The sequence below is a fragment of the Heterodontus francisci genome, chromosome 9, assembly GCF_036365525.1.
Source record: "Heterodontus francisci isolate sHetFra1 chromosome 9, sHetFra1.hap1, whole genome shotgun sequence".
NCBI lineage: Eukaryota > Metazoa > Chordata > Chondrichthyes > Heterodontiformes > Heterodontidae > Heterodontus > Heterodontus francisci.
In genome coordinates, this window is record NC_090379.1 from 43540479 (window position 1) to 43567509 (window position 27031).

Consider the following 27031-nt stretch of genomic DNA (forward strand, 5'->3'; position numbering starts at 1 on the left):
TGAATTTTGCAAGTACGGGCTGGTTGAGTACGGTCAGTACTCTGCCTATTGCGAACAGCCGAAGGGGCATGCTGTTTGATACGATCTACCAGTCATTGGGACCTACGGCCTATGTAACAGGCATCGCACCAGCACTGCAATTCATATATCACATTACTCATTTGTGTGGTAGGCAGAGCATCTTTTTGGCTTGATGGCAGCATCCTGTTCGTGGAAAATACCACTGTTTTATTTCTTGTATTATTTTGAGATGGTGCGGGTTGTTAGTATATTTTAGTGAATATTGCACCGAGAGTGTTAGAATGGCTTCACTGAGCATAGCAGGGGCTCCTTAGCTGAATTGGCCATTTTGATGCAACAATGGCAGTGGCAAGAGGGAGCTGAGGTTTTTGGTTCCGGTGTTATATTTGGTAGCTCAACCAGCCAATCCTCAGCACAGAGTTGAGGATTTGGAGGTCAAGACTGATTTCCTCTCTGCTTGCCAAAGAAGGTAGTTTGAATTTAGTTTAAATAGAAAACATTCAGCGAGAGAGAACAAGCTGTTTCTTATGTCACTGCCTGGTTGTTTCAGTCTGTGGAGTGAATTTCATACAATCATAGAAGGTTTATTGCACAGAAAGAGGCCACTTGGCCCCTCGTGTCCGGGCCGCCTGAAAAACAATCCACCTAGTTTAATCCCACCTTCCAGCATTTGGTCCGTAGCCCTGCAGATTACGGCACTTGAGATGCATATCCAGACTCCTTTTGAATGAGTTGAGGGTTTCTGTCTCAACTACCCTTTTAGACAGTAAGTTCCAGACCGTCACCACCCTCTGGGTGAAAAATCTTTTCCTCATCTCCCCCTCTAATCTTTCTACCAATCACTTTAAATCTATGCCACCCAGTCACTGACCTCTCTGCTAAGGTAAATAGGCCTTTCACCTCCACTCTATCCATGCCCCTGAAAATTTTGTACATTTCAATCGGATCTCCCCTCAGCCTTCTCTATTCCTAGGAGATCAACCCCAGCCTATCCAATCTTAACTTTCCTTTCCTTTTAATCTGTTAATGGGCGGTAGAGTGCATACTTCTGTTATTTTAGAAGTTCCAAGGAATAATAGGAAGTAAATAGAGACAGCAAGTGCTGGAAATAGACAACAGGGGCTAAATTTTACTGACCCAACACACGGTAGGCGTGTAAAGGTTATCTGGCTGGTGGGGCAATCGATGCAACTGTTACAATCTTAATGTGGTCATGCTGTGCCACTTTTAGTGGGAGCTAAGACGGGCAATGCCATGCCACATAGTTGATGCATGAAAGAGCTGACCGATGCCCTGTACCGGAGGGCTGGTGTCTATGTCGGCTTCAGGATGGACCCTGGGAGTCAGGCCCAGAGGGCCGTTAGTTTCAGCTCCGTCATGGGATTTCCACAGGTGCAAGGGGTCATAGACTGCACCCATGTGGTCATTGAGGCTCCTGCCGGCGACTTGCTGCATAAGTAAACCGTAAGGGCTTCCACTCACTCAACGTACAGTTCGTATGTGATCACTGTAACGGCTTTATGTAAATCTGTGCCTGCTTTCCAGGCAGTTGCCATAATGCCTTCATCCTGCTCCAGTCCCAGCTGGTGCTGCTGCACACTGAACTGGCTCGGATAGAGGGCTGGCTTCTTGGAGATGAGGGCTACCCCTTGCCGACATGGCTTCTGACACCAGTGAGACACACCACCACTGCTGCAGAGGAGAGATACAATGCCAGCCACGGAGCTGCAGGAGCCACTATTGAGCAAGCGATCGACATGCTGAAAATGCGCTGCTTCTACCTGCATAGATCGGGTGGTGCCCTGCAGTACAAGCCAGAAAGGATAGCTCGTATCATTATTGTTTGCTGTGCTCTGCACAACTACGCACTCGATAGGGGGGGCAGCCTTGTAGGATGAAGAGACGTGACTAGGACTCCTCCTCAGACGATGAGGACGCTGAGAACTTAAAGCAGGAAAGGCGCATGTGAGGACAGAGAGCATCCAGGCGACGCATGCAGGGCGAGCAGCGAGCAAGAGATGCATGGCAATGCCTTATTGATCAAAAGTTTTCCACGCCATAGGAACCACCATGAGCTCTGCAAGCCACATAGCATCCTCGTTCACCTGTTGTGCAGCGGTCTGCATCTGCAACATCTTTGCGTCCACCGTTACTGGCAGCAGCAGACTGAGCCATTCAACATGTTACTGCATCCATGGAGACGCACATGAGTAATACTGGCATGGCAATGATATTCCATACATTGGCAGTTTTGAAAGGCAAGTGATGTAATGGGAGGAGACATGATCAGTACATGCTGGCACATATCATTCACACAATAAAAGTAACATGCATGTTAGTGGAGAAGATTTAGAGATTGAACTTCTTTATAGTGTGTCACCCGTGCAGACCTATTTGTGTCACGGATTTTGGAAACGTTTGCACGTGCTCCTTCGTAGTGCCACTTCTGTGCTCGTAGCCTGACTGGAGGAAGGCTGCTGATCAGATTGTTCTCTGTCTGTGAATGACTTTGCACGAGGCCTGGAGGACCCTGGCTGGCTGAGGGAATGATCGTTCATCCTCTTCTGGCATTGGACCCTTTGACCCTGGATGGCCCCATGGCTACTTGCCTCCTCTGCCACCTCCAGCCAGGCTGCCTTGGTCAGGCGGGAGGGCCTCTTCTTACCATCGCTGGGGGAAAGGACCTCCCGCATTGCCTGCACAACCTGGAGGAGAGTGAGCAGGGACGCATCACTGAACCTTGGAGCGCCCCTTCTGCCATCTTCGGTTTTTGGGCTGGTCCTTTATAAGCAAAGGTTATTCCACAGTGTAACTGCTCTAACTTCTGGCTGCAAGGTTTTTTTTTGCACATATTTGAAAAATAATGCAGGACAATGAGGAAGTCTGTGCTCTTGTCCTGGTTTTTCATCTATGACGTGTACACATATACATGTTCACGTACAGTTTGCTTCAGCAGCAGTTGATCATAATTATTGATGCAATATTTCTGGCTTGCAATGCAGCTAAAATATAAACATTTTCCTGGTTCTTTAAGAAGTACTTTTAATTCAGTTACATGTCTTTTCACAAAGCAGCAACAAAATGATTACAGATTCCAAATGCATATGTTTCAGTAGGGGAGCATTTTGGGAACAGTGACCATAATTCCGTAAGTTTTAAGGTACTTGTGGATAAGGATGCTAAATTGGGGGAAGGCTAATTATAACAATATTAGGCAGGAACTGAAGAATTTAGATTGGGGGGCGGCTGTTTGAGGGTAAATCAACATCTGACATGTGGGAGTCTTTCAAATGTCAGTTGATTAGAATCCAGGACCAGCATGTTCCTGTGAGGAAGAAAGATAAGTTTGGCAAGTTTCGGGAACCTTGGATAACAAGGGACATTGTGAGCCTAGTTAAAAAGAAAAAAGAAGCATTCGTAAGGGCTGGAAGGCTGGGAACAGACGAAACCCGTGAGCAATATAAAGACAGTCGGAAGGAACTTAAGCAAGGAGTCAGGAGGGCTAAAAGGGGTCATGAAAAATCATTGGCAAACAGGATTAAGGAGAATCCCAAGGCTTTTTATACGTATATAAAGAGCAAGAGGGTAACCAGGGAAAGGGTTAGCCCACTCGAGGACAGAGGAGGGAATCTGTGTGTGGAGCCAGAGGAAATGGGTGAGGTACTAGATGAGTACTTTGCATCAGTATTCACCAAAGAGAAGGACTTGGTGGATGATGAGTCTAGGGAAGAGAGTTTGAATAGTCTGGGTCATGTCGTTATCAAAAGGGAGGTGGTGTTGGGCATCTTGCAAAGCATTAAGGTAGATAAGTCCCCAGGGCCTGATGGGATCTACCCCAGAATACTGAGGGAGGCAAGGGAAGAAATTGCTGGGGCCTTGACAGAAATCTTTGTATCCTCATTGGCTACAGGTGAGGTCCCAGAGGACTGGAGAATAGCCAATGTTGTTCCTTGGTTTAAGAAGGGTAGCAAGGATAATCCAGGAAATTATAGGCCGGTGAGCCTTACGTCAGTGGTAGGGAAAGTATTAGAGAGGATTCTTCGGGACAGGATTTACTCCCATTTGGAAACAAATGAACTTATTAGCGAGAGGCAGCATGGTTTTGTGAAGGGGAGGTCGTGTCTCACTAACTTGATTGAGTTTTTTGAGGAAGTGACAAAGATGTTTGATGAAGGAAGGGCAGTTTGTCTATATGGACTTCAGAAAAGCCTTTGGCAAGGTCCCTCATGGCAGACTGGTACAAAAGGTGAAGTCACATGGGATCAGAGGTGAGCTGGCAAGATGGATACAGAACTGGCTCTGTCATAGAAGGCAGAGGGTAGCAGTGGAAGGGTGCTTTTCTGAATGGAGGGCTGTGACTAGTGGTGTTCTGCAGGGATCAGACCTTTGCTGTTTGTAGTATATATAAATGATTTGGAGGAAAATGTAGCTGGTCTGATTAGTAAATTTGCGGACGACACAAAGGTTGGTGGAGTTGCGGAAAGTGATGAGGATTGTCAGAGGATACAGCAGGATATAGATCAGTTGGAGACTTGGACGGAGAAATGGCAGATGGAGTTTAATCCGGACAAATGTGAGGTAATGCATTTTGGAAGATCTAATGCAGGTGAGAGGTATACAGTAAATGGCAGAACCCTTAGGAGTATTGACAGGCAGAGAGATCTGGGCGTACAGGTCCACAGGTCACTGAAAGTGGCAACGCAGGTGGATAAGGTAGTGAAGAAGGCATACGGCATGCTTGCCTTCATCGGTCGGGGCACAGAGTGTAAAAATTGGCAAGTCATGCTGCAGCTGTACAGAACTTTTGTTAGGCCACACTTAAATATTGCGTGCAATTCTGGTCGCCACACTACCAGAAGGAAGTGGAGGCTTTGGAGAGGGTACAGAAGAGGTTTACCAGGATGTTGCCTGGTCTGGAGGACATTAGCTATGAGGAGAGGTTGGAAAAACTCGGATTGTTTTCACTGGAACGACGGAGGTGGCGGGGCGACATGATAGAGGTTTACAAAGTTATGAGTGGCATGGACAGAGTGGATAGTCAGAAGCTTTTTCCCAGGGTGGAAGAGTCAGTTACTAGGGGACATAGGTTTAAGGTGCGAGGGGCAAAGTTTAGAGGGGATGTGTGAGGCAAGTTCTTTACATAGAGGGTGGTGAGTGCCTGGAACTTGCTGCTAGGGGAGGTGGTGGAAGCAGGTACGATAGTGACGTTTAAGAGGCATCTTGACAAATACATGAATAGGATGCGAATAGAGGGATACTGTCCCCGGAAGTGCAGAAGGTTTTAGTTTAGACAGGCGTCAAGATCGGCGCAGGCTTGGAGGGCCGAATGACCTGTTTCTGTGCTGTACTGTTCTTTGTTCATATTAGTCTGCGGCTTTTCACATTCAGGAAAGTAAAGGCCCATAGTATGTAGATATTCTTAAATGATGCTTTTATTTCTGATCGTGTATTTGCCTTTTATGGTACAATTCGGTATCCCATTCTAGTAAGTGCAAAATTAAGATTATTCATCCAGGTGCAGAAAGCCTACAAGTAGGAATGTTACACTTGAGTGGATGGAGAGGATCTCAATTGCACAGGACACTGGGACAAAGCAGGGTAAGTATATGGCAGCAAAGCAGAAAGTGCTGGAGAAACTGAACAGGTCTGGCAGCATCTGTGGAGAGAGAAGCAGAGTTAACTTCCAGGCCTGTGACTAAGGTTGTCAGTGAAACAATCTACTTCCTAAGGTCACAGTCTTCTATAGTGAAATAAGTATTTATTTGGCAGCTGTCAGGAAGCAAGTGCTGGGCGCTTTAAATAAGGCCCCAGCACCTGCTCCTCAGCTGAGCTGACATCCATCAGGGCGCCAGATGTCCCGCCTCTTGTAATTTTGGGAGTGGGGGGTGCGTGCGGTGCGTCGCCGTGGGAACGGTGCGCTCGTAAAATTCAGCCTCCGGTCTGGTAGCAGCTGTGGAGGCTGAAACAGAACGTTTCAGGTCTGTGACCTTAGGAAGTAGATTGTTTCACTGGCAACTGTTCTGTTCTGTCCTGCATTTTGTGCAAAGTTAGTTTTATCAGTCTGCCTTCTGGAAGAAAGAAAATTTGCAAAAGGGTTATTGAGACACCACAATATCCAATTTTATATAAACACACACACACACTTACTATGGTTCCCAGGTCACGCTTTTGTCTAACTAGTTAGTGGGCAGTAAAAGTATCCTCCTGATCATCGTGCATGCATGATCGCCTTAAAGGGATGTCTGTAATGCTGAACCCAATAGAATTATCCAGTGCAGACCTGAAATTTGTAACAATGGTGGTTGTTCTTGGATACAATAAAGATTTAGGAGTATATGGTTTTCTTTTTTTTTAAAAAACTTATTTTTTTTTCTTCCAAGGAAGAAGAGATGTTCTGGGGATGGAATTATGACATCCATGTCTTTGACCCCAGTATGAATATCTGGTACCAGCCAGCAACTAAAGTACGTTGAAAATTGCAGAATAGCTACATTTATACTCCAGATTTTACAGTACATAATCTGAGTAAAATCAAACTTTGAAAATTGTAAAAGCTATGCCTAAATATGTATTCCCCTGTTTTACAGTTGTCAATTTGATCTCATAACATGTACCTATATGTAAATCTGTTTTTTTGTTATAAAGGATGCCTCCATGAACACATTTTTACTATCAGTGATCCTCAAACTTTTTTAGTTGAAGGACCTCTTTTCAAATAGATGAGTAATCATGGAGACCCCCATTTAGATTACAATACAATATAATACTCAAATACCTGGATGAACTTGTATTTTGGCACCCTTTCTTTGATTTTTAAGTATTTTTAAAACTCTCCTCTCTTGAACTGAACTCACCTGGCGTCCATCACCAGCCTTGGTAACTGGATCTACCAGGCAATTTTCCTGCTGCTGTCAGCATTCCTGCAAGTACGCTGCTGTCTGAGGTGAGGCAGCCATCCTTCGCTCCTGTCTCCCGGTTTGCATCAAGCCTTCCTCCAGCTGCTCCTCGACTATTTTATGGAACCCCCCCCACCCTCGGAGAGTCTCCATGTAGCCCTATTTGAAGCTGCTTTCTTTGTAAATCACTTGCATGAGTTTTAAATGATTTTTGTAAGACAACGGTTTTCCTCATTGTTCCTTTTTTTTTTCTGAAGCAGTGTTATCGTCACAGGTGTGACCACGGCGGCACAATTTTAACCACATGCACTAATTTTAGTAGAATATGCTTTTTTTTCTCTTTTTTTAAATCTCTCTGGTGACTGCAACATACCTAAACATATACTGTTTGATAGGGAATACCTCCTCGACCTCGAGCAGCACATGCATGTGCCACACTGGGAAATAAAGGATATTTATTTGGAGGAAGGATACTGGTAAGTTGCTTATCTATTTTCTAACTGAAAGATAAAATCATAAGCATTGATGTCTTTATTGAGGATATCTGCAGGACACAGTGTAGTGAAAGGTCATTTTATGGAACAAAATTGTACAGGTAAAAGTCATATTAAAAGAATGTGTATATTTTTAATATCTGACAATGTCTGAAAGCCTTGTTGGTAGGGGGAAATGTTCCTTTTTTCTTGGAAAAACGTTGCTGTATTGATATATTTTACCATGGCGTTACAGTAGGTGAACTTTAATTGATTATCCATACAACATCTTGCTATTCTTATTTGGCTAGGCTGCACCCTTCAAAAGTAAATTATTTGTATACTGTTTGGCCACTTGCAGCATTGCTAGAACCTTGAGAGTAAATTGCCTAGTATTTGGCACTGGACTTATAACTCAAGTAGGGTAGTTGTACCATTTTTCCACTTTTTTGTGATACATGCATAAGTCCATCCATTAATGAATTAATGAATATCTGTATAAGCCCTCTGTGTAGTTTGGCCAGTTGTAACCCTGTTCTTTAGCAGTGTGTGTACAAAAAAAATTATTATTCATTTGGCAATATCATTCACATAAGCCATAAAGATGGGCAGTGTGAGTATTACCGTCAGCATCTCTCCTAACACCATGAGGTTATGCTCATGGCAGTAAGGCAGTTTCTGTGACCAGATTGAGTATCCTGTAAAACAGAATTTGCACCCATATGAATGCTATCAGTGGGATTCCATGGTATAGAATTAGCAATTACCCTTTAACTACACTATATTGCATTGGAAATCACGTGATGCCCACCACATTCGCCTGTCCACTCCAAAGGTGATTAATACCACACTTAGACCCTTGCGTTCAGGCGAAAACAAAGATTTATTTGCAGATAATATATCATCAGGACCCAGCAAGTTATTGATGGTACAAATACTTAAACAATATAAATTATTGATGTACAAATACTTTGATTCTATATTTCTTCCATCAGCATGCAACTTAAATACCCTTTCTAGAACATATTTCTTACACATTTCATTACTCAGCAAGACTTTTAGGTTAAACCATATACACGATGCAGTAGTTAAATCTAGTTTCCCATTGCATAGAGCCTAACTGTCAATTAGACTGAATTGAAGTTGCATGCTTGGGAAAGAGTCTTGATGCTGACAAAAATCTTTCATGTCACAATTATTAATGCTGAATCGTAGAATCATATAGAAATATTAAATATCTTCCTTTTGCACATGTTCTTTGATTTGTTTAATAAAGATATCGCATTACTTTTGTTGAGCCTGCCTGTCACCATTCTCTGGTGCCACTCACCTGAAGCCTGGAAAAGCCAAGCCAATTGACTGATGCTACCTCTGACTTTTTGCCTTGCTGCCATATCTTGCTCTGCTTGCACCCCAAAACATGTTTTTGGCTGACATAAAATATGAAGCATGGAACTTTTATCTGAGGGCTGTGTGTCAAGATTTAGTTTTTCCAGCTGATGTGTGTGTGCAAGAGGGAGAAAGAAAAAAAAATCAAAGGGGAAACTGAAAGTGAGTGTTTGCGAGTGCTCCATACTGTAACAGTTAACAATTGGTTTCAGGCCAGGACTCGTGTTTATGGAGGCATGCAGTTTTATTAGATTCTCATGGGCCTTTACCCCTGCCTCCAATGGTACCAAACCCCACGAGCATCACTCAATCCTCTCAGACTGTGCACCTTTCTTGCTTGGGACCTCTCCCACTTCAAAATGGTACCAGTCTTGATGCCAGACCCTGGGCCCCTCCTTCCACACCCCCCTGCTCCATACCCCATCCCCAGTTCTGGCAGGTACTGGAATATCTCCCCTCATGTTCTAGATAATGGGAGTTAAAGCCCTGGTGCTTTTAGATCAAATACCTACATCAGTGTTCCCAAACCCCTGCCCTTCCTCCAGTATTTCATATACTGGCATCATTCCTAATGCTAATAAACCTTGGTGATTTCCCCCTTTCTCTTGTCGTAGCACCTCACATATCTCCATGGTGTTGCCACATCTATTCCAAGACCTCCCCTCCAACAACTGCACAGTAAACTAATCCCACATCATACCCTTGTAGTGCTACTAAGTTTGGGCTCTCTTTCTGCTGCACTCGAGAACTCCTAGTTCTGCTGAAGGCAAGAAACCCCTTCTACAAACCCCAAAAATCCCTTTATGTTGCGTGAGACCTTCTGCCTCTGTCTCTAACAGATACTGGGGGGAAAGATCCACCCACTTACACAGTGAAGATTAGGCCCTGGATGTCTCTCCAACACTAATTGACGTGAAACCCTGAGCCATTGTCAACCCAACATCTCTGCCAGTGTCACACAACAGAGCGCCCCCCCCCTTGCACCTCCATTCCCCCCCCAAAGCTCCATGTAATGGCATCAGCTGAGAGCTAAAATCAAGATGCATAGAAATTAAAGCTACTCAATCGTTTTCATGGCAAAATGACCAGACTTGTGGAATTTCATCCCCAAAGCACTGATAAAGTTTTGGGAATCCTATGTAATAACTCAAATCACTGAGAGACTTTAAAGTGTAACATTCAGTGTTTGTGTCACTTCAAAAAAAACGTATAAAGGAGAAAAGGAATCCTTTTAATTGATCACTCTATCTATTCACCTACTGTTTACTTAGCAGGAGCATCCTTTTAATTAACTAAATTAATTGCTAGTAATCTGCTTGTGGGACCACTAAGTTCTTTGATTTGTCAGTGTGCATATTGGTCTATGAGTTTATTACTTCACTGCTGCCCAGCTCTTAATTTGATTTGCTCGTGATTGCTGCTGCATTCATTATTCACTGCTGTTTGCTGCTTGATTAGCTCTTTTCAATTTGCTTGGTTACCAGCTGCTGTCTTAAATTGTTGCTGGTGCTGCTCTATGACTTTATTGATTATAGTGCCTGCTGCTATTTATTAATTCGCTGGTGCCTACTTAACCATGATATTATGTGCATCAGAATTTTTTTGTTGTCTGTGGGACCTGATGCACATGGTTTGCGTTGGTTTCTGTGGATTTAGTTTCCCTGTTGTACATCATCAAAAACACATTTTCTTCTAATTTAATTTCTCCAGTTTGAGTCATTATTATTTTAATTGCCATGTTATTATAGCTGCTTCTGTTACGCATTATTTTAGGGTGTATTATCAATACTTTTTTGGGAATAATGTTTTATTAAACACTGCAGGCTTTGACTCCCCATGTGGAACCTCACAGGCAATTGAGTAATATATTTAAAAACAATATGTCAACACTTCCCATGTTGCATACTATCAGTTGCAAATCTCTGTACCACACTTAATTCTGGAGAAAGAATATTGCCATTTTCTTAATTGATCTTCCTACAAACAGCCAAAGCTCTGATCTGTAACTTAGCTGAGTATTCAATTCAAGAATGAAGAACAATTATATCTTATAGCCTTAATAACAGACCAATTTATTGTTTTATATTGCATAATGTTCTTTTCCGCATGAAACCTCTGACTTATTTTGAGTAGTGCTACAGGAGGTTCGAGTGTATTGTGAATGTAAGTATAGTTATACTGTAATAAAAACAAGAAATGTAAAAAAGAATCCTTTTTTTAAAAAAAGGAAGAAAAAATAACTAAAAATGAAAGTAAAATGGGGGGCTGTCATGCTCTGAAATGATTGAACTCAATGTTCAGTCCGGCAGGCTGTAGTGTGCCTAATCGGTAAATGAGATGCTGTTCCTCGAGCTTGCGTTGATGTTCACTGGAACACTGCAGCAATCCCAGGACAGAGATGTGAGCATGAGAGCAGGGGGGAGTGTTGAAATGGCAAGCAACCGGAAGCTCAGGGTCCTGCTTGCGGACTGAGCGGAGATGTTCCGCAAAGCGGTCACCCAGTCTGCGCTTGGTCTCCCCAATGTAGAGGAGACCACACTGTGAGCAGCGAATACAGTATACTACATTGAAAGAAGTACAAGTAAATCGCTGCTTCACCTGAAAGGAGTGTTTGGGGCCTGGGATAGTGAGGAGAGAGGAGGTAAATGGGCAGGTATTACACCTCCTGCGATTGCAGGGGAAGGTGCCATGGGACGGGGACGAGGTGGTGGGGGTAATGGAGGGGTGGACCAGGGTGTCGTGGAGGGAACGATCCCTTCGGAATGCTGACAGGGGAAGGGAGGGGAAGATGCGACTGGTAGTGGCATCACGCTGGAGGTGGCGGAAATGGCGGAGGATGATCCTTTGGATATGGAGGCTGATGGGATGAAAAGTGAGGACAAGGGGAACCCTGTCACGGTTCTGGGAGGGAGGGGAAGGGGTGAGGGTAGAGGTGCGGGGAATGGGCCGGACACGGTTGAGGGAAATCCTCGGTTGAGGAAAAAGGAGGTCATATCAGAAGCACCGTCATGGAAGGTTGCATCATCAGAGCAGATGCGTCGGAGACGGAGAAACTGGGAGAATGGAATGGAGTCCTTACAGGAGGTAGGGTGTGAAGAAGTGCAGTCAAGGTAGTTGTGGGAGTCGGTGGGTTTATAATGGATATTAGTAGGCATCCTATCCCCAGAGATGGAGACAGAGAAGTCGAGGAAGGGAAGGGAAGTGACAGAGATGGACCATGTAAAGGTGAGAGAAGGGTGGAAATTGGAAGCAAAGTTGATAAAGTTTTCCAGTTCGGGGCGGGAGCAGGAAACGGCACCGATACAGTCTTCAATGTACCGGAAAAAGAGTTGGGGGAGGGGGCCTGAGTAGGACTGGAACAAAGAATGCTCGACATATCCCACAAAAAGACAGGCATAACTAGGACCCATGCGGGTACCCATAGGGGCACCTTTTACTTGAAGGAGGTGCGTGGAGTTGAAGGAGAAGTTGTTCAATGTGAGAACAAGTTCAGCCAGGCGGAGGAGGGTGGTGGTGGATGGGGACTGGTTGGGCCTCTGTTCCAGGAAGAAGCGGAGGGCCCTCAAACCATCCTGTTGGGGGATGGAGGTGTAGAGCGATTGGACGTCCATAGTGAAGAGGAGGCGGTTGGGACCAGGAAACTGGAAATTGTCAAAATGACGTAGGGCGTCAGAAGAGTCACGGATGTAGGTGGGAAGAGACTGGACCAGCGGAGAAAAGATAGAGTCTAGATTGGAAGAAATAAGTTCAGTGGGGCAGGAGCAGGCTGACACAATGGGTCTGCTGGGACAGTCCCGTTAGTGGATTTTGGGAAGGAGGTAGAAGCGGGCTGTCCGGGGTTGTGGGACTATGAGGTTGGAAGCTGTAGAGGGAAGATCTCCAGAGGAGATGAGGTCAGTGACAGTCCTTTGGACGGTGGCTTGATGTTCGGTGGTGGGGTCATGGTCCAGAGTTATACTGTACTCTTCTTTTGGAACATGATTCATAGCATGCACTCGAAACAGGAGGTACATTTGTTCTGTCTCCTTGCCATATTTTAAAGGCTGCTTTTGCTGACAATGCTACCACTAGGAGGCGCTGCAGTGGCACATGCGCAAATACAGCATATGCCACTAAAACGTCTCTCTGCGACTTCAGGCAGCTGCCAGGACTAAAGATGGCGCTGCTCAAATAATCACACGAAGGCAACCTAACCTAAACACATGGCAGCACACAATGGCGGTAGGGAGAGAGCGAGTGAGTGGGCCACGAAGGGGGTGGGGGTGGGGAGCAGAGCGGGCCGGGGGCGGGTGGGGAGCAGAGCGAGCAGGCCGGGGGAGGGTGGGGAGCGGAGCGCCCGGAAAGAGTGGAGCGGCCGGAGAGAGCAGCGAGGGGGGGAGCGGAGCTTGATGCATGGGTGAATACCCGTTGGCGTTGCATTGCTGTATGCGTAAAGCGCATGCGCAGAGGCCGACCAGGCGCATTGCCCGAAGGTGCACACGTCACGCGATGACGTCATCGGCGCATGCATTAACCAGTGCTGGCAAGTCGGAATGCAGCACACGCGCAGAGAGCAGGAGCCCATCTGTGCATATGCACACCTTGGCGCAGCCTAATGAAGTCAGTGGCTGGCTGCGTTGTCAGGAATCACTTTGGCTGAAATTATAGCTTTTAAAATACAATGTACTTGAATTAAGTGTTGCTCTGTGATATGTAGTGTATAGCCTTCGCATTGTTTTGCTTTTTTTTAATAAACTTTTTTGCTTTTGGGAGGAGAAAAAAATCCAATTTGATTTGTGAACTAATGGGAATCTATATGGTGCTGTAAAGGAGGGTCATAATTAAGAACTGTTAAGAATATTATTTCATTTGTATCTTAATTACTGCTGTGGTAGGTAGGTAAATTGTGGTTTCTTTAACAATTGGGGAAGACTGTACAAGGTAGGCACTTCCATTGATATGTAAAATGTATTTGTTTAACACACATTCTCCCTTGACTTTCAGGAAACAAGAATTAATGATTTGCACTGCTTGGACTTAGATACATGGACTTGGTCGGGAGAGTAAGTAGTTTGATTTTCTGCATAACTTAAATCATGTTTAAAAGGCAGTAAACTTTTTTCTTCAGTTTTGTTTCTATTAGCGACAGTGTAGATGCTTAATTTTAATTTTGATCTTAATCTAATTATGCTCTTTTCATTTCCAAAGCCACCAGTGGTTTGAAACATTATTAATCTACAGGGAGCAACAATTTGTATTTATATAGCGCCTTCAATGTAGTAAAATGTCCCAAGGTGTTTCACAGGAGCATTATAAAACAAAATTTGACACACAGCCACATATGGGGATGTTAGGACAGTTGACCAAATGCTTTGTCAAAGAAGTAGATATAAGCAGCCTCTTAAAGAAGGAAAGAGGTAGAGGGGCACAGAGGGAATTCTAGAGCTTAGGGCTTTTGGTAGCTGAAGGCAGACTACCAATGGTGGAGCATTTAAAATTGCAAATGCTCAAGAGGAGCGCAACTATCTTATGGAGCTGAAGGAGAGTAGAGCGAGGGAGGGCGAGGCCATGGAGAGATTTGAAAACTAGAGAATTTTAAAATCAAGACGTAGCTGAATGAGGATACAGTGCAGTTCTGCAAGCTCCGGGATGATGGGTTAACAGGACTTGGTACAAGGCAGGACTTGGGCAGCAGAGTTTTGGATGACCTCAAATTTATGGAGGGATAGGATGTGGCAGGCTGCCCAGGAATGCATTGGGCTATTCAGGTCTAGAGGTAACAAAGGCATGGATGCAGGATCCAGGAGCTGATGAGCAGAAGCAGGGGCAGAGTTGGGCGATGTTACTGAGGTGGAAATAGGCAGTCTTAGTGATGGTGGGGATATGTGGTTGGAAGCTTATCCAAGGAACCGGAGTCTTTTATGCACTTCCTAGTTTTTCATCTTATTCTCTTATTTGAACATCTCGCTGTTATTTGATTTGCCATTTTTTTCCCAATGAGTTAGTCTGTGCTAGTCCACTTTCATCCCACTGAAATGAGCTATTTTCTGATCCAACGCCTTTTATCTTGGATTCTCTTTAACTAGTTTAATTTCCAGCAGATTGCCACCAAAGAGGAAAATCCTGACTCTAGTCGATAATGCAGGATCAAGTTAGTAAACACTTAAGCATGAACTAATGAATGATGGTCAGTATGGATATATATAAAGGGCAAGTCATGCTTGACTGATTTAACTGAATTTTGTAAGTAAGACAGAGTATTTGGATAATGTGGATGTGTGTGCAGATTTTCAGAAGGTGTTTGACAAGGTATCGTATAAGAGACCTATTAAGGCACATGGTGTTAAAGGAAACTTAACTACATGGCTAAAGAGATGGCTGGAGGCAAAAACCAGAGTAGGTGTAAATGGATATGTTTCAGATTGGTAGTGGTGGGGACCTCATTTCCATTTACATAAATGTTTTGGAGATAGACACTAGCAATATCAAAATTTCTTATCCAGTTAGGGATCTTGCCAAACTGAGGATATCACAGCAAATGTCTGGCATAAAGGTGAATAAAAATCTATTGTTTGAACAAGTTAAATGTGTGCATATATACATTTTTAAATTCATTTATCGGTGTGGTTTTTGAATGGGGATGACTTGCATGTAATACATTTTTCCTACTCTATGTTCTCCTCTTAGAATTGCTGTTAAAGGAATACGTCCACAGGGTCGTTCATGGCACACTCTGACTCCTGTGACAGATGATCAGCTTTTTCTTTTTGGAGGGCTAAGTGCAGAAAGTCAGCCTCTTAGTAAGTGTTTATAGACAATTGTTTTCTCTTACACAAACAATATTGCTGCAGCTAGACCTTTTTCTTGGAAAAGTGTTGCTAGATGCATTTTCTTTTTCTCCAGTTTCCCTTTCTCCTCAGGTACTGATGGGGTACAGTTTCAGTGACCACCAAGCCCCAAATTCTCCCAAACTCTTCTCCCTCTCCCCACAACCTCATTTCCCCAGTCCCTGCCTCTCCACTCCTCTCTTTACCAGACTCCGTTCCCCAATCATTCGTGCCCTCCCAGACTCCAACTCTGGAGGCCCCCATCAACTGCCATTTGTTTCCAGCACACAATCTGGTCCCGTCTCTCTGTGCGCATGGGGATGCATCATAAAGTGGGGAGGGAGACAATGCTGTTGTGGAAAATATAATGTGCAAAAGCCTTGTGGGCTGCTCCATTCCAAGAAACTGCTGGGCAACCCTACCAGTCAGTCGTTTTTGAAGCTTATGATGATGCGGTAGACCAGAGAGACCATGGTAGCAAGCTACAAGAGATATAATGCATCCTATTTCAGTGGTTTATTCTAATGTTGCATGTTAGTGGAAGGGAAGTGTCTTTATTATTCTTACATGTATATAAGGTTTGTAATTAATACTGTTGATTTAACTATTCAACAAAATCAGCAATTATAGCAAAGGTGTAATAGAGTTTATTTCCCAATTTGAGAAAGGCGTATGCTGACATGTACTTCAACTTACTGAATATATTACACTAAGGATTTACTGTTTAACTCATGGGCTTGCCCCATTTAGCCTAGATACTGGGCAGGTAAAGACGTAGTCCTGGGTACAAAGTGTACAGACTCACTTATGGAAGCGGTGCTAAACACAAGGAAAATATCTAGCATAAAAACACAAGGTAATTAATTGAAAAGGCTATGTTTAGCACACGGTATTGGAAGCGCTACTTCTAAGAGGCATTAATGAACTGGGGAAAGTTTCTTGGATGGTATATTCTTAAAGTGATGGTCAGCGCTGAGCTACTTTCTATTTGGCAGATCTTGGAAGGATTAAGATGCATGCATAATGTAAATGTGAACAAGTTATATAACTTGTGTTATGACAACTAGAGAATGTTGGGTAAACATTGAGCCAAATATCTTTTTCATGTTCATAAAATTTCCTAAATTTTCATGATACAAGAATAAAATTTAGGAATTCTCAAGTTAAATTAAAGATGAGAAAATGTCTCCCCCTGAGAGTAGTGTTTATTGCTGTATTAATTCTTGAGCTGCTGCATAATTATCTATTTAAGAATGGGGCTGAAGATTCTATGGATATAGACCATTAGATAAACGGTATATGGAACATAACGATCCCAGTTCTGGAACCATGCGATCTGTAGAATGTAGCTGGTCAGGATTCAGTAGTGTAGGTTATAAGATGGTATTACAGGTGATAAATGGTGTGGGTGGCTTCTATTTTTTACCTCCCAACTGACTGCAGATAGTGTTTTGTTAAAAATGGTGTTAGTTCCTGAGTGTTTTTAGGGTCAAATAAACAGCGAAACGAATAACAAAAAGTTAACTATTTATTTCTAAACAATTCCCAAAATGGTCACAGCCTCACCCACGCATGCACTCACACACACGTGTGCACACACAAAAATAGAGAGAAAAGGGTCGGGTGCAATTAGAGGCCAAATTACTGTACAAGAGTCCATTGCTTAAAAAAAACTTCAGAGTTTCTTTCAGGAGGAAATTTTAGAACAGTGTTGCAGGCCTGAATATTCCTTGTCTTGGAGTTTCTAAAGTGTTGTAGCCTTCTGTGTTTAAAACTCAGCCTAAAGTTGGTGGTGTGATTCCTGGTTTATTTTCAAGGATGGAGAGTTCAAAACCACCTAGCAATTTCTGTGCTGCAGTGGTTGTTCAAGTTGTTACTCAGCAGGATTCTTCTACTTAGCTGGACCGTATCTCTCAACCTCTGGCTGGCCCTGGCTTTCTGTGCTCTTTGGTTGATTTTTCCTCTCTCACTACAGAGAGAGAGTAGGGTAAAAACTCATCACATTTGAATCTCTGTCAGGTAATGAAGGGTCCTCTCCGCTGGTATGACCATGTAATGGTCCAGGATGTGGAAACCATTGCTATCTGTTGGTGTCTGAGTGGGGACCATTCTGTTACAATGGTGCTACTTCACCCCTATTCATTTTTGTTTGGGCTGTGGAGTCATACTTTTAAAGAGTTCTTATTTGGTCACTCCTCAGTCTTCCCTTTTGAAGAGACAGGAAGCCCAGCCTGTTCATCCTTTCCTGATGGTATAATCTTGCAGTTCTGATATCATGTTTGTAAATCGTCTTTGCATCCTTCAGCTTTCAGTCAAAAGCAATGACCACAAGTTTCTGTCTTGACCTGTTTTTCCTGGTACATTTCTTGTCTCATAAATGGGATGTGAAGTCTAATTCTTAAACAATGACCATTACACCTAGATGTAGGAAATCTATCTTTATTCCACTTACTACTGTAACTTGTTATTAGCAAGGTGACCTCAGATTTATTGATAAATTAACTTTTAAGTAAGCAGTGTTACCCCTTGTTTTCAGGTGATGCATGGATATACAGTGTTGGCGCTACTGAATGGAGGCAACTGGAACACTGTCCTAGGAATAGACCAAGGTAAAAACAAGGCAGTAAAAGTTTCTGCTGAAGAATGCAACACTGTTTATAGTGCACATAAACAATATTTAGTAATTTTTATTATTTAATAGAATTTTCTCAGATTTAGCCATATTTCAATACTTAGGCAGTGGACAGGTACAAGAAGACTATGAAGGTAAAATTTCTGTCAATTTATGTATGTAGTAACAAATAGGCAATTTGCTTTATATCATTGAGCCTATGCAGAATTTCTAACACTCAAGGTGCACTGACCAGTTCTAAGCAGTTTGTTTTGAAGTACAAATTAGTTAATTTATTGTAATTCCTAATTTAATTTGGAAAAAAGTGTAGAGATAACTGATAATTTAAAACAACAAATCTAATTAGAGCACTAATATCTGGTGATATACAGTTTAGCTTGCATCTGCAGTTACCTGCAAGCCAAGTTCCTAATCTCTTCTGCACCATGATGGGATGTGGTGAAGAAAGGCTTGGTCTTTCCCACAGGGAAGGAGGGAAAATTGGAAGGTTTTTGTCTCCAGCTGAATTATTACGTAAGTCAGTTCTAGGCTGTTTTACCAGAGGTAGCAGAGAACATCAGTTGCTAGTTTGTCTGATATGTGAAAACAGTGTATGCTGCTCCCAAGTAACGTGCTCAACTTTTAGTTGAGTCATATTTCATTATATCATTAAATTAAACTGCAAGTTAACTAAAAAATCATTTTGTTAGGAGATACAAAATGAAGTAGGGACAAGCAAAAAAAAAAAATTACTTGATCAAGTCGAAATTTTCGCTCGTGTGCTACTTGAATTAGTTGAAGCAAAAATACAATAAAGACATTTCACTGTATGAAACCTTATCAAATGGTAGTTGCATATAGAAATAGATCACTACAAATAATGGATTGTATCTTTCTTAGAACTTAAAAAAAAACTGGGTTATGAATGTGAATTTGTGGCTTTCCAAATTTTTAGGTAGTGGAACAAAGGACGAGGGGAGATGATCAGTGCCCCTTTTGAGTGCTAGACTAATGTCAGATATTCTTGTAATAAAATAAAACTACAGCAAAGTAAGATGAGCATACTCTAGTCATTTAAAATCTATTTCAAACCTTTAACCTCCAGTCTTTTTTTCTATGAATTAATTCTGGTTTAATTTCACCTTATATAATTCATAGGTTTATTTTCATTTGGGACCAATCAATTAATCATTATTCCGACTAATTCACTTACAGTGTATATTTGTCAAACTTCTAGTTGTGGCACAGCATTAGGGTATTTGGATACAGGTTGCATTTTCTTTTGTGTGTGTCTCACACAATCTCACCATATAAGTGTGAGGAAATAATGAGCAGATGCTTCCCAAAGAAAAGAAAATCTCAAGGAGAGTGTTATCAAGCTGCTCTTGCATGCTTAACAAATTTCTCCTGGGAGCTTTGCTTAAGCCTTGGAACAAGTTGCTGGATTGCCCCCTCAGCTACAGGCTGTGCGTGATTTGACAGAACCAATGGAATAAATAGAGGAATATTTGCAAAATTTGCATTTTATTTTGACTAGATGGCTGTTTCTGTTCTCGTTATACATTTATTAACCTATTAATCTGTTGTCTTTAATTTTGAACACTTAATCAGATGGTAAATAAATTTGAAGCATTTTTTTGCATCAGAAATTTCTAAAGTACAGAAACTTGAAATGGTCCAAATCTCCTCCTCTTACATAGAACATAGCATTACGTCACAATCCCTGAATGTTCAAACAGCATCTGCTTGGTTTGTTTAGAAAACGGATATGCAAAGGACCATCACTGTATGGCACTATGCATTTGCAAACATTGTGTATTTAAGCACTAACTATTTGCATTAATTTTGGAAATTTATTTTTAGATTTTGGTATTGAATGTGAGAGATGGTGCTATTTGGCCTTCAACTATATGGAACAAAAGAAATGTAGCATTTCTACCAGTACTGCTTTTACATTTCTCTTCCATCTGCCAACCACATTCTAAAAGTAAAGATTTCGGTTACACAGCATGAGCTGCTTTAGTACTGAAGATGATATAGTTTTGTAGTTGGTCATGTGTCTAGTGAAATATTTGTTAAAGTTGGCTACATGACAATATTAAATGGAATTTCAGATCATGAAGTTTTTCAGTGCTTTATCAGATTAAAAGCTAAAGATGTAATCAGACAGCAAAAAATTTAATCAACTTAGTAACCAGTTACAAATCTACCTCATCTTTGAGTTAAGAGCAGTAAAAATGCTTTTGGAGATTTTCAGTGTCATCAGAAACACTGAAGGGGACCAAAGTTACTGTACATGATTATAATGAGTATTGTAAATACTTACAAAACTTAAATAAATTAAATAAATGAGCAGGGCATGAGTTTGGAACTGAATTGCTTCACAATAACTTCCTAATAATAGTGAAAATTTGCCTCGTGTTTTATTACTGAATTACAGCCCGAAATGTCTATAAATGGGAGAATCTCTTTTTTTGTGTAATCCACGATTAAAATTATGGCCAGGTATCTTTAAAATGTGCAGTTTCTGAGAATACCATTTCATTAGCAGTTAATTGTGTATTTTTAAACAAAAAAGGGCATTCTCCCATTTTTCGTTCAGAGGAATTATTCATGGCTTAATGGTACAGTAGATTAAGATCATGCCAAAAATATCCAAATGCTTAGCACTAGTACAAAATGCAGATTTTAAACTAATTTGCAAGTATTAAAAGTCAAGCTTGACCTTGCCCTGAAAAAATTGCACTAATTGTTTGCAGATTGGATTCTTAAATTAGAGCAGTACTTGATGAACTGTACATATTTCTGCAGTTTGAATGGTTTCTATATATTAATGTTGATGTGGGGTGTTGTTTACATTGCTAGTTTTAATTACTGTTGTAAATGCAACCCTAGCATGTTTCACTTTGCAATTAAAGTTTCTGTATGTGCCATACTAATGAGCATTTTTGCATTGTGGTTTGGCTTTTATTAAAAATTCCCGTCTTGTATGTATTATATGAATAAATATTTGAAACATTCTGTAATAGCATTTATACTAGGTACAGCAGTGACATTTTGCACCGTTTTAGATTAGCAGCTACCAAGCGTAATAGAGCACTGTTACAGTCTGTACAAAAAAAAAGCATCAGGTTGCAAGCTAGGATTTCAACAAGTTCGAGTCAGGAAAGCCTACTCCATGTTCTACGGTGAAGCAGACCAGGCAGGAGTTTACCAACAGCAAGTCATGAGACAAAGGTTTTGATGAGGTGAGGAAAGCAAAGGCAGATGGAGAGTGCAGGGCAAGGAAATGTAGACTGCTTCGTAGCTCAATACAAGGTGGGAAAAATTATTATAGTAAAATGTGTAGTTAAAGTAGGGTGATTATTGTAGCAGATCAGTTAAGAGTGCAATACATGATTTCAGATTATATTACTTGGTTATATTGCTTAGATTACTTTTCATTGCCAGATTATCAGAAAAATGAATTGCACAGGGCTATACTAGATCCAACACTGCATATAGAAGGAAAACGTCATATACTAGATTTAGTTTGTAATATTGCCCTTTTTAGATTCCTTCATTTAAAAGTTCATGTAAATATCAAAAACGTGCCTGAAAACAATTCTTCACTTTTGGCAGTAATATGTTCAAACTTTATTGTTAAAATCTGTAATTATGTATAAAATATCTTCAGTATGTAGACTTCAGCTTTAGAATGTTTAAAAGTTGGACAATGAATGCTACATGATTCAAATGGACTGGGATTTTGTTCTGTTTTATTTCACAACTGGGAAAAAAAACTGTATTCAGTAGAACTGTATCATTTGTATGTACTTCACAGATTAAGTCCAAGTTTAGTACTAAGACAGGGAAAACTCAGAGGTGCATGTCCCTTTTAAGGATTTTTAAACCAAATCAACATGACTTTTTCCTTACCACATTTATGAGTATCCCTCTCGCCAGACAACCATTCCATTTTCTGCTGCTAAGTAATTTTACGCTACTATTGCTTACCTATAAGAGAAGCATTTGTAGTAATGCATCAGTTTTTACTGCTGCTTAGCCAGTTATCCATGTCCTTGTAAATGTCTCTTCCTATCAGGTGGCATTTGTTATGGATTCATGTTTAAAATTTAGAATCTGCTGTTATGGCCCAACTTGTTTCTTTATTATCTTTTTATCATTTTACAGTTCTGAATTTTAGTTAAAATTCTGAGCAATGTCCAGGAACCAAGACCTTTATCAGCTCAGTAAAATCATCCAAGCTTGAATAAATGGCACTTAATCCATGTAAAAGCAGCACAATTTAGACCAAGGCACGAACACATCCTTCTTTTCACAGTTTGCTTGTCTTGTTATGATGGCATCATGTCTGAAGTGTATCTGGTTCAGCTATAGAGCTGCTTTTTCTGAAAAACAAGTCTGTATCTACTTCAAATGCTGACAAGGAATTGATAATCGCCCACTGGAACTTGCCACATATGCAAATATACTCACAATGCTATGTGGTCTGCTAGCTGATGTTTGGCGCTAATGTCTGGGGTGGTATTGCTCTGTTGAGTTTAATGTGCCAGCCCTGATGCAACAGAGTATAGTTTGGAGGCTGTGATCAATTATGGGATACTAGAATCAACAGTTGTCTCCCATGTATACACTCGTGGATGGAATAGTACCATGAACAAGTATTTACGATCCCACATCTTAATGGAACTCCTTTTTTTCCCCCCCACAAATTCCTTGGGGAGGGTAGTGTTCAATGACGACCCTCAGTCACAAGAAATAGGAGTGGAAGTAGAGCATGTGGCCCATTGAGCCTGCTCTGCCTTTCGATCAGTCCCATCTGAACAGATCACCATGGGGAACAGTTGCCACACAATGTAACTGAGCGAACTGTGAAGAAAATTAGTATGTTCAGATAGACTTTATTTTTTCTGTATATCTGCTTGGCAAAGAAGTAGTTAACAAAACATAGCTTTATCCATTTAATGATCGATCAAACCATGGCTTTATATAGCTGATAGTTTTGATCTCTCTCTTTCTGAGATTAACAAGTGAGATCTAATGTTAGATTTTGAAACGTATGGCTTCAGATTTTCTGAAAACTCCCCTTGGAAGCTACAGTAGGGGCTAACTTCTGCACTGAAATTACAAGGCAATTATAGTTCCCTATCATACTTGATTCTTTTTCTCCCTAATCTTCTCCTCTTTGAAAACATTTCACACTTGTCAGCGTCACAGAATTCTTACAGTGCAGAAGGAGGCCATTCAGCCCATCGCATCCGCACCAGCTCCCCGAAAGAGCAATTCCCCCAGCTCCATTCTCCTGCCCTCTCCCTCATCCTTGTAACCATGTGAGCCTAGACAGTAAGGGCTGTCTTAAACAAACTAGATCATGCCCTCATCCAAATCCCCCCCCCCACACATTTTCCAGCAGGGATCACTAGATGGTGACCAAAAGTGGAAACCCAGGATGATTCTTTCCTCTCCCTAGTTGAGTGCTGAGGCCAGTTGGAGCACATGTGCTGTATCTATTAACAGTTTGGAAAAGTTTCATACCTGCTAAAGATGGGTGTTTATTCTGTGCTGTAAATAAGCTCATCTTAATTTCAATCTTGTGGACTACATGGGCAAAGTGAGCATCCAGTATTATCCTATTGGAGTTTTGGGCGTCCTTATCCAGGTCACTGTGAACCTGATGGGTCAGTCAGCTGCTTACAATTATAAACCATTTTTGTTGATGCTTCTGTTGGTGTTGTGCAGGAAGCTTCTGTCTGAAATTTTTTTTGGGTGTGATGAGTTGGGGAATGCAGTGAGAGAAACAATTCGGGCTGCAAATTTTTCTCATCTGAAGGCTTGCAGTGTAGGGCAAGTGTTAATAAATAGAAATACTACACCCAGCTCTTGCCCATTCTAATGGTGGACGTAGTTTCTGTATTTGCCTATCTAGCTATCCAAGTAAAAAATATTGCATTTGGTAAGTACCTACAGCGATTGGATCATTTTGATATGTCTGTTGGATGTGGAAAAATATCTCATAACAGAGGGATGTTTTTGCTATGTCCATGGATACAGATTAGTTCCACTTCCCTATTCATTTTATAGAAAAAAACACACTACCCGTAAAACTTTTTTCTGTGTCTGTGTTTCCATTAACTAAATGAACAACAGCAAAAGCAGCCAAAGAGCCGGAATAAAAATCTCTTCAGCTGACCAGGTTTGTTCCTTGTCTACTGGGCTATGACGTGCCTAAAAATTAAATTTGGAACAAATGCACAGGATCTAGACATCATCTGATTAGCCATATATTGCCTTTCAAGTTTGCTTTCCTTAACTAATCTAGCATATGGCATCTGTAGTTCTTTTTAATATAACTAGGAACTCTTCAACTTACTTTTACAGGACTGCCATCCTGCTCTTTTGTCATTTGGATTCAGTGTGAACTGTGATTTCATGCTGCTCTCCCTCCCTTTCCAGAAACTTCACCCACTCTTTTACATTCCTTACCTTGGCATCTGGGAGGTGACAGACCATTTGGGACCTTGTCATTGCTACAGAAAAGTTGTCTCTCTTCCATGGAGAAAGAAAGACTTTTTGAGAAGGATGCACCATCTGTGGCTAACTAAGGAAGTTAAGGATGGTATTAAATTGAAAGAAAAGGCATAAAATGCTGCGAAATTTAGTGGTAGACCAGAAGATTGGGAGAATCTTAGAAACCGGCAAAGGAAGATGGCTTAAAAAGGGGAGAAATTAAAATAATAGGAAAAACTAGCAAGAAATATAAAAACACAGTAAAAATCTTTACAAGTATATAAAAAGGAAAAGAGTAGCTCAAGTAAGCATTGGTCCCTTAGAGGATGAGACTGGGGAATTAATAATGGGGAGCAAGGAAATGGCAGAGACTTTAAACAACTATTTTGTATGTGCCTTCACTGTAGAAGACACGAAAAGCGACCCAAGAATTGTAGAAAGTCAAGAGGCAAAAGGGAGGAACTTAAAACTGTCACTAGCGCTAGAGAAAAAGTACCAGGAAAACTAATGGAACGAAAGGCTGACAAATCCCTTAGACCAGATAGCCTGCATCCTAGGGACTTAAAAGAAGTGACTGCACAGGTAGCAAATGCATGGGTTGTAAGCTTTCAAAATTCCCTAGATTCTGGAAAAGTTCTAGCGGATTGGAAAATTGCAAATGTAACCTCTATTCAAGAAAGGAGGGAGACAGAAAGCAGGAAACTATGGGCCAGTTAGCCTAACATATGTCATTGGGAAAATACTAGAATCCATTATAAAGGGAGTAGTAATACAATCAGGCAGAGTCAGTATGGTTTTATGAAAGGGGAATAGTGTTTGACAAATTTCTTGAAGTTCTTTGAGGATGTATCAAGCAGGATGGATAAAAAGAAAACAGTAGGTGTAGTGTATTTGGATTTCCAAAAGATATTTGATAAAATGACACACAAAAGGTTATACACAAGAGCTCATGGTGTTGGGGGTAATATATTAGCATGGATAGAGGATTGGCTAACAGAAAACAGTCAGGATAAATAGGGCGTTTTCAGGTTGGCAAACTGTAACTAGAGGACTGCAACAGAGATAAGTACTGGGGCCTCAACTATTTACAGTCTATATTAATGACTTGGATGAAGGGACCGAGTGTGATGTAACCATATTTGCTGACAATACAGAGATAGTTAGGAAAGCAAGCTGTGAGGAGCACACAAAGAATCTGCAAAGAGATATAGATAGGTTAAGTGAGTGGGCAAACATTTGGCAGATGGAATATAATTTGGGAAAATTAGGTTGTCTACTTTGGCGGGACTGGCCAAGAGAGTGTGGGAAAATGGCACACTGTCACGGAACACAAAAGTCCGAGTGTATCAAGCCTGTGTCCTCAGTACCTTGCTCTACGGCAGTGAGGCCTGGACAACGTATGTCAACCAAGAGCGACGTCTCAATTCATTCCATCTTAGCTGCCTCCGGAGAATCCTTGGCATCAGGTGGCAGGACCGTATCTCCAACACAGAAGTCCTCGAGGTGGCCAACATTCCCAGCATATACACCCTACTGAGCTAGTGGCGCTTGAGATGGCTTGGCCATGTGAGCCACATGGAAGATGGCAGGATCCCCAAAGACACATTGTACAGCGAGCTTGCCACTGGTATCAGACCCACCGGCCGTCCATGTCTCCGCTTTAAAGACGTCTGCAAACGCGACATGAAGTCCTGTAACATTGATCACAAGTCGTGGGAGTCAGTTACCGGCGTTCACCAGAGCTGGCGGGCAGCCATAAAGGTGGGGCTAAAGTGTGGCGAGTCGAAGAGACTTAGCAGTTGGCAGGAAAAAAGACAGAAGCGCAAGGGGAGAGCCAACTGTAACAGCCCCGACATCCAATTTTATCTGCAGCACCAGTGGAAGAGCCTGTCACTTTAGAATTGACCTTTTATAGCCACTCCAGGCACTGCTTCACAAACCACTGACCACCTCCAGGCACTTACCCATTGTCTCTCGAGACAAGGAGGCCAAAGAGGAAGAAAGAAAAGAACTTTGGCAGGAAGAATAGAAAAGTAGAATATTATTTAAATGGAGGAAGACTGCAGAATGCTGCAGTGCAAAGGGCTCTGGGTTTCCTTGTACATGAATCACAAAGTTAGCGTGCAGGTACAGCAATTAGGAAGGCAAATGGAATGTTGGCATTTATTGCAAGGGGGGGTGAAGTAAAAAGTAGGGAAGTCTTGCTGCAACTGTACAGGGCATTGGTGAGACAACACCTAAAGTACTTCATACAGTTTTGGTCTCCTTGCTTAAGGAGGGTTGTACTTTCATTGAAAGCAGTTCAGAGAAGGTTCACCAGGCTGA

At 41.8% G+C, this 27031-nt stretch overlaps 1 protein-coding gene across 11 annotated transcripts in view; it reads left to right on the top strand.

Annotated features, from left to right (window-relative positions):
- Positions 1-27031, top strand: part of LOC137373701 (kelch domain-containing protein 1) — a 73959-nt gene that overhangs the window by 34913 nt on the left and 12015 nt on the right. For all 11 annotated transcript variants that reach the window (XR_010975673.1, XM_068038897.1, XM_068038898.1 and 8 more), the window contains 5 exons: positions 6402-6485; positions 7313-7393; positions 13763-13821; positions 15446-15558; positions 18122-18194. Coding sequence is in view for 10 of the 11 variants with exons in the window: in XM_068038897.1 (XP_067894998.1) it covers positions 6402-6485; positions 7313-7393; positions 13763-13821; positions 15446-15558; positions 18122-18194 (410 nt within the window). In the remaining variant the exon portion in view is untranslated. The remainder of the gene's footprint in view (positions 1-6401; positions 6486-7312; positions 7394-13762; positions 13822-15445; positions 15559-18121; positions 18195-27031) is intronic.